Raw genomic sequence first — 8,635 nt, 5'->3', positions numbered from 1 at the left:
GAAAATATTGATGGACTAGTTTAAAATGGAATGGGAAGTGTATATTTTAATTAAATTGTCTAGGTATTTGTGTAAGTTAACATACATGTGTGAGTGAGCATGCATACAGTTGATACAGATATTAAGGTGTTAATTTAATTTCTGACAGGCCAAACATACAGAACATACGAGCTCCAGAGTACAAAAGAAAGCCCTGCTATGGAACAGGACTCCTACATTGACAGTCATTAGGACATTACACACACAGTAGCCATATTTGTGTTCAAATTGCCAACCTTTGGTTGGGGCCTAGAAGTCTCCTGGAATTACAGGTGATCTCCAGACTATAGAGTTCAGTTCCTTTGGAGAAAATCTCAGCTTCAGAGTGTGAACTCAATGGTATACTATAGATTCTAGGTAAAATCCATCCCCAAATTCCCCCTCCACAGTCATCACATCAGGAACTTTTCCAGCCAGAGTTGGTAACCTTAATTGGTGTCGTTGGAAAGGAACAAGAATTGTGTAAACCAGAGGGTCCAGTTTATCCTACATTCCTCCAAAGGAATGGTATGCGTAATTTAGGATGGTATGCGTGATTCTCTCATCATCTGTTTTCCCTGCATCAAAACCTTATGTGATGTCAGTCTGAAAGAGATTGATCAGGCCAAGATAATTGTGAGCTTCATGGCAGAGTGGGGTGTGAACCGAAAGCCTGTAGCCTGTTTTTTCAAGTAACAGAAGTGATGCTGTGAAATGACATGGCATTGGACAAGACTCAGATTATGAGCACTGATGTCCTGTACTCAAGAAATGTCATGAGTACACATCACATGCCAAATTGTTTGGTAGTTTCTTAAAAGTGTATAGTTCCTAAGAACATATTCATGATATAATATGGCCTGATCTCATTAGATCTCAGAAGCTAAGCAGGGTTGGTACTTGGAAGGGAGACCACCAAGGAAGACTCTGCAGAGGAAGTCAATAGCAGACCACAACTGCTTCTCAGTTGCCTCGAAAGCCCATTGCTGGGGTTGCCGGAAGTCGCCTACGACTTGATGGCACTTTACACACACAAGAACACACCCATAAACAAAACCTCCATATATGTTATGCATAATTAATGAAGAAAAAAAACCTCCAGCAACCTTCAAGGGTAACATTATGTGATGGCTTGCCCTATAAGATAATTTTATTTCATTATAATCACATTTCTTTCTGCAACATTCACTACAAGTTTACTCCTTGGACTGATTCTTGAACTAATTCTTTCCAAATTTAAAGACAAATGAACATTGGCACCAAACTTCTTAGCAAAACAATGTTGATTTCAAATGGACCATTTATCCAGCCAAGAAACATACACCACAGTGTGTGATATGTAACCAAGTGCAGGCAACATAATATTGTTTGATGCTGAATAAACTAGATAAATTCAAAATCTCTTGACATTTTGACAGTTGTGTTTTGTACCTGCATTTTCTTTTTTTTGAACAAACCATAGATACAATCCCACTATCTGTCTTGCAACAGTAGGATCCCACCATTATGACTTTTATTCAGGTTGGTTTTCATTCATTGAACATATGAAAGGCCCATTGAAGAGTGGTTAATTCATGCAAATATCTACCTGAGGACAATGAAGGTTCTATTCCAACAGGCATCAAGTCAGAATTGTAGGCGGAGAGTGTGTGAAAGAGTAGAAGCTGGTTTCCTTAGGGATAGAGGATCCAACCAAAATATCTCAGGGTTCAGAATTCATTGGAAATAGGCATGCCAAAACAGAAACAAGCAGAGACAGGATGCCTGCAAATATAGGTGCATGGTCCATAGGGTTCAGAGAGTTTATCACAGATTTGATATCCTCAACAGGTTAAGTTTTAAAGAGACAGTTTCAAATCATCCAAATTTATACCCGGGCAGAGAACCATTACTTTAAATGGTATGTATCAAAGCATGTGTTTTTCAAAACACAGGCGTTCTGTTCTGCTTTAAATAAGTAACTGTACCTCCTCATAAGAATAGAGCATATTTTACAGAGAATTATCCTATCAAAAAGCTGGTATCACATAGAATTATGTGTGTAGTTTGTGATTAAGTGAGTTTTTCTGCAGTTCATGTGATAAAGTACAAGTTTCATTTCAGAAAAGAGACAGGACTGTTCTTGTCTAACAAATCCAGCTCCCTGCAACAAGTAGGCACACCTGTTGTGGCCAGACAGAAAAGAGGAGGGAGAAGGAGGAGGACAGGCAATGATTGCATCTTGTGTAAGCTTCTGCTTGTGGGGTCCACACTGCCACCCATGGCCTTGCATACTTTGGCTGGCTGTTTGGTGTTGGGACAGGCTGAGGTGGTGGGGCTGGCTAAGTATGCTGGAAGAAAAATTTATTTCTGGTCCATGGAGACCTTGGAAGGAGACTGCTGAAGAGGTGCCAGGCATTTGGTGTCCTTTACCAGTACACCTGCCCTGCCACCTAGAGTTTTCATATTCTGATTTCCATTGGGTAGGTGCTGGTTATCAGGGTGAGACAGAATATTATCCAAGGTTTGATTGGCTGAAGGACCCTGGGTTTTTTACTTTCCAAAATGCATATGTTTGCTTTTACTATTATGTGCATATCTACTGTGTGAGTGTGTGTGTGGGGTTTGGAGATCCCTGCATGACCCTAAAGGAGGGGTCCCATTACAATGTGCTGTGGGGTTCACTGCCACCAAGCCTGGCTGTCTGCAGCACCTGTTGTTCTTCCCACATGCCATCCAAGATCTGAAATCAATAAAGTTGTGGCCAGATTTTCTATACTTCAGTGTTTCTATGTTGGCCTCTCCCTGCCCTTCTGGTTGGTCTCTGCTTCAGGCACAATCACTAATTTGATGAGAGGTGAGAAAGTGGGAACTCCTGCTGTGCATGCTAAGCTTAAGCCTCTCTTTAGTGGTCAAGGGAACAGAAAAGGAATCTTAGCTGCTCAGGCTTTTGAGTGGGGAATGAGTGGCGATGTAGCGATGACAGCAGTGAGGGCGAAACCTCTCCCAATTGCTCTCCTCCAGCAACTGACATTCAGAGGTATAATGACTCCAAACACTGAGGTGCCATCTAACCATCAAGTCTAATAACCACTGATGGAACTATCTTCCATGAACATTTGTCTGTCTTGCCTTTCACGTTAGTTTAGCAATAGAAAATGGGCAATTAAGGGCTAGAATGTATAAATCAGATCCTGCTGTAATATTTTCCATTTCTTAAATACAAAGACTTTTATATGGAGCACATGATAATATCTATAAAACATAGGGAAAAGCCGTCGGCTACTTGATTGGGTAAAAAGTTGTTTTAAAACTCTCATTCAAATTTTGTTCTTGATTTTAGAATCTGCAGGGGTCAAAGAATTGTGAAATGTTTTCTGGTGGTGGAAAGGACCAAGACTGCCCACAAAATATATTAAAACAATGCATTATCTACTCATCTTCTCCAGAAATCCTAATTCCCTTTTCTTTGTGCGTATATGTGAGCTGTCTGACATATCTACTCACATGACTGTATGCATATGGTTGCATGATTTTAGAATCTGCACCTCACCTTTGATGCTCTGAATGTGTGGACATTGTTAACATTCCTTCCTTTTTTTTGTTAATGAGCAATTAAAAGTGATTGTAGATTGGACATTTTGCAAATACACTCAGCTGTACAAACTTGAACATGTAGAATGAGGCAGTGTGGTATAATAAACTATTTGTACTAGGATCTGGGGGACCACACTTGATCAAAAAGCTTGCTGGGTGACCTTGGACCAGTCACTCTCTCTTTCTCAGCCTAACATAACTTTACAGGGTTGTTGTTAGAATAAAAAGGGGAAAGCAGAACTGTGTATGATTCTCTGAGCTCCCTTGAGTTAAAAATGAGTTAGATCGATAGACAACACCATTGGTTTCTGCTCCACTTTCCCATGTGTGCTTGAACACAGACTAAGTGACAACTGTACATTAATGCCCTTAGGTGCATTATGAAATGGAAGGCAGTAATATCACTGGTTATAAACTGTCTAGGTGTTACTGCTACGTGGCTCACAACACATGAGGAAAGGGAATGAGTGATGGTATAGGTAGTTCCATGGGGTACTATAATGTAGTTGGCTAATGCCTTACCAGTTTTGCCTCTTAAAGCACTGGACTGTATGTTGCTTGCAGTGAAGGCAGCTAGTCCTATCTGCGCTATTTAATCCTGACCTCGTTTTAAAGATGCTAAGACATAGTTGGCTCATGCAGGCATACTTCAAGGCAGCGGATAGAGGGCAAGAGTCAGCAGGTTCTGCTATGTAGGCTTCACATATTCACACAGGGAAATGAGCAGAACACTGGCAGCAGCCCTTGGCTCATCCTGTGGACAAACTGGGTCATCAGTGAAGCAAAAAATGGTTGTGCTGAAACCCTTCAAGTGTTAACTTTCTGGAGAAGGCTTTCAGTTAACAGTTGGACTTTGACCTTGAGGAAACAGTGTCCATTTCTTTTGAATACATCTTATTCTGATTTCCAAAGCCTTCAGGGATATGCGTGCATGCTTGAACTGTTCTGCACTTGTGATCTTCTGTTATTTTTCTTCTGTAATTTATGGAGCTTCTGTATCAATGTATCCAGAAGCCTTTATATAAAAAAAATCTGCAGGCTGTTATTAATAACAAGACATTATTTAATATGTTTTAGCAATAACGAATGCTACTGTTGATACAAAGAACATGATCTGGAATAAATGGTAATGCACATTCATTCAAACAAACAGATATCAATAGTGGCACCAAAAGGGAGCCATCTCCTTCACATATCTGATGTGAGCTTTGACGTTAGAAAGCTTGTATCCCCAAGATCTTGTTGGTCTCTCGGGCACAGCTGGACTCTAATCTCGCTCTTCTACTGCAGGCCAACAAGGCTACCCTCTGAAACTGTCTCCTTCACATATCTAACCTTGAGGTTTCATTGGCTCCACTAGCTGAGATTTTTTAATGGAGCAGGGATTTAGGGTGGAAATATTTTGAGGTTCCCAAACTGAGACTGCAAATAATTTGTAACAAATTCTCCCCACATTTTACTTTGATGAAACATGTTATGTGTGTGTGTGTGTGTGTTTTAAAAAACCATGAATTGTAATCCCTTCCCTTACCAGAAGAAGTAATAATAATAATACTGTTGGGCTGTCTTGCATGTTCCCTGATAAAATGAGATCAGCTGTAATGATGATTACAAGGATTTTTGCAAATTCACGGGAGAAGGCGGGGCAAAGACGGCGTGTAAAGAATACACCTACTCAGCCCGTCACTTCACTGGCTTGGATTTGAAAGCGTGAGTTTCTCTCTCTCTCAGAGGGAGAAGCGGCCGCGCGTCCTTTTGCCCGCGTCGCCAGCAGGGACCGAGTGTGTGAACGAGAGACAGCAAGACAGAGCGGGGGAGGTCCTTGCCGGGCTGGCACCGCGGGATGGCAGGGAGTGACGTCACCTCCCCCCCTCGAGTGTGCGTGCGCCTGTGCTTTCCTCGCTTCTTATGTCTTCCCTCTGACCGCGGTCCAGGCTGCCAGAGAGACGCCGGGTGGCTCGCTGGTTCTCCCTCTCTCCGTCCCTCTCTCCGTTGCTCCCCCTTCCTCCGCGTACCTTTTCCACTCACTCTCCTAAACGTCCGGCTCTGCAACAAGCTTTTCTCTGAACACTGCGGGCGCGGGGGGGGGGGAGTCAATCCTGTGAGCTGCGTAGCATAAGAGGATTTACAGACAGCAATAATAAATGTTCCTTAAAAAAAAAACCAAACCCCTGTCGAGAGCCAGGGAGCGCGCGCGAGAGAGAGCAGCGGCAGCATCTCGCGTACTTTCTCCCTCTCTCTCTCCCCGCCAGCACCCTCAGTCCTCTTTTCTCCCAAGAGGAGTCCAAAGGGATTTGGGGGGCGCGCGGGGGGGGGCGCTTCTGGCCGGCATTTCAGTTCTCCGACATCTCTGCTTCTTCGACAGTCCAGAGGAGCCCCCCCAGATTCCTAAATTGCCCTTGGATCGGGAGGGAGAGCTTGCGCCCTGCACTTTGAGAGATTGCTTCCCTCTCTACCTCTGTTTCACTTTTTTTTCTTTTGGGAGGAGGAGAGAATCCGGTTTCTATTTGTAGCTAAAGAATGGACTAAATTAAGAGGGGCAGAAGGGTGGGGGGGAGAAGAAGAGAGAGAAAAGGGAGGGGGGAATCAGAGGAGGAGGAGGAGAAGGGGGAGGGGGAAGCGGAGCGAGTGCCCGGGAGCAGCGGCGGCGGCGGCGGCAGCAGCAAGAAGAAGAAGAAGAAGAAGAGAGCAGAGCGGAGGAAGAGAAACAGCGGCTGGAGGGGAAGCCCGGCTGCCAGGGGAGTTCAGACGGCCACTCAACCGCCCCGACTGCTCTCGACCCCTCGGACTGTCTCCTCAGAGGCCGCCCGCCACTTTCCCGCGTTGGACCGTCGGCGAGAAGAGCGACACCCCCCCCTCCGCCCGCCCGCTCCCCCCGGCAGCCACAGCCAGGAGCGACCCGGGGGCTCTCGGCTTGGAGCCGCCGCTCGGCTTTGGATTAAATTGGCCGCCCGAGAGACGAGCCAGAGCGGGAGGGAAAGGTGGCCGCGGCGGCAGCAGCAGCAGCAGCAAAGATGTGTCGCAGAAGCGCCTGTGGGCAGTGGCGGGCGGGCGGGCGGGAATGCGGACTTGCTTGGCGGTGTCGGTGGCGGCGGCGGCGCTGCTGCCACTGGGACTGAGGGGGAGCCAGCATGACCAGGTAATTCTCTCGCTGCTGGACCCCCCCCCTTCCTTCTTTCTTTCTTTCTGGCCCTTCCTGGCATCTCTCCGGAGTGCGTGTGCAGTCGCGAGACAGCCATGTGCATTTCTCAATTACTCCCTCTCCTCTTTTAGACACGTTGATGCCCTCCCTTGTAGACCGGGGGGGGGGGTCGAGCCTCCAAACAGGACTGGTAGGAAGGCACATTTGGGAGGAGAAGGGGCTGGCGGCGTCGCTGGGCTGCACGCGACGAGGGGGCTGCGTTGTATATGCTGCGTGTAGGTCATGGTTATTGTCATGCGAGGGGAAAGGGGGTGTCTTGTGTTTAAGGGTCGCGTTAGGATGTGCCCTGAGTGATGGTTATTGTAGTGGCAGACGGGGACCGTTATCTTAGGCTGTCTGGTGCATGTGGGGGGAGAGGGAATTCTTGGATTGCACGCTGGAACAAATAAGGGTTCCTCCTCTCTTTGTCATATGGTGTTGGGGGAAGAAAACCCATAGCTTTTAAATGAGTTCTTTCAAAAAAAGAAGCCAAGGAAAGTACTTTTGCCTACCGGGTTGTCAGGCTTCTCCGAGTGCTTTTTCTGTGGTAAACTTATTGGATCCCAGTTCTAACCTTGTGCCTCCTTCCCTTCAGCCTCCATCGATTTCCAAGTTGCCTTCTCACACTTGTTACAGTTCTTATTTTGTCCTTCCTCCCCAGCCCCAATGACTAGCTGACTTAACAAGTCATAATCACTGCAAAACCTGCCCTCCAAACTCTTCCGTTCTGCTGGTGCTAGTGTTACTTCTGAAGAGTGCAGGGGCACCAACAGGCATTATTTCAGGGGTTTGCACGTTTTATAGTCTCTTCAGGACTGCATTTGTTAGCAACTTTCCTCTATAAATATACAAAACAGAAATGTATGCTTTTGACATGGAATAAGAGTGTTCACCCCAGCAGAGTGCAGCCTGGAGATTCTATGCAGTTTCAGTATCTGTGTGAGGCAGTGCAACATTTATGATGAGTTCCTCGAAAGAAAGTGATTTTGCTTTGAAAATCTTTAATTATGTGCTGTATGGATTAGTTTTTGTTGTTGCTTGAGACTGTGCACTCTGGAAATAGCATAGATATAAGAAATCTGGCCCTCTTGTCAATTACTTTTACCCCATTTTCTGTTTAGTCATAAGTAAGTTTTTTGTTTGTATTCAGATATAGAAATACAACGCAAAGGTTAACATGAATAGAAATTGTTTATTTCTTTTGATGTCTGGCAAAAGACCTGCAATTTGTAATATTCTCCTTTCTTGGTATAAACGGGGTTTAGACTATAGCTTTCAGACTTTTTAGTGGCTTTGGAAGGCATAAGGCATATTGTTACAACAGGTTTATGTAAAACAGCAACCCCCTAAAAGGTTGTCTCCTCTGAAAATAATCAGTTGTTTGTAGCTGTTTTGGAAGAAAACTGTCCATTTCATCACAATTCCTTTAAATTCATTCTGATGAGATGTACAGCACTGCTGTTGTAGTTTTCAAATGTAAAATTGATAGACTGGTCAAAGCCATAAGTTCAGTTGTCAGATTCTTTCCAAGTAAACTACTGTAAGCATCAGTTATCATTCCGCATATTGTATTTTTCAAGGAACTAGGTCCTGTAGCTGCCTTTTACAAAGAGACGGGAGACACAGTTAATTGGATATGCTTTCTAATAGTAATCCTGTCACTTGTGGAGGTGTATATATATATAGGTACTTTCCATTCAGAATGATATATGGCTTGTTCACATCCTTTGAGAGCTTTACAGTGCAGTCCTGTGTAGAATTACTTCAGTCTAAGGCCATTGAAATCAATGGCCTTAGACTGGAATAACTCTTAATAGAATTACACTGCTAGCTAAGACTTCTGTTTTAAGATGCTTGAAG

The 8,635-nt window shown here is 44.6% G+C and overlaps 1 protein-coding gene across 1 annotated transcript in view; it reads left to right on the top strand.

Annotated features, from left to right (window-relative positions):
- Window positions 1-6,655: 6,655 nt before the first annotated feature.
- The window catches only part of FAM184A (family with sequence similarity 184 member A), an 80,999-nt gene continuing 79,019 nt past the window's right edge, over window positions 6,656-8,635 (top strand). Inside the window, exon 1 of the mRNA XM_015410356.1 lies at window positions 6,656-6,733. Coding sequence (XP_015265842.1) covers window positions 6,656-6,733 — 78 coding nt within the window. The remainder of the gene's footprint in view (window positions 6,734-8,635) is intronic.

The sequence above is a fragment of the Gekko japonicus genome, unplaced genomic scaffold (assembly GCF_001447785.1).
Source record: "Gekko japonicus isolate JY-2015 unplaced genomic scaffold, Gekko_japonicus_V1.1 scaffold1617, whole genome shotgun sequence".
NCBI classification, from domain to species: Eukaryota; Metazoa; Chordata; class Lepidosauria; order Squamata; family Gekkonidae; genus Gekko; species Gekko japonicus.
Note: the sequence above shows the minus strand (reverse complement) of the source record. Positions and strands in the feature narration are given on the sequence as shown.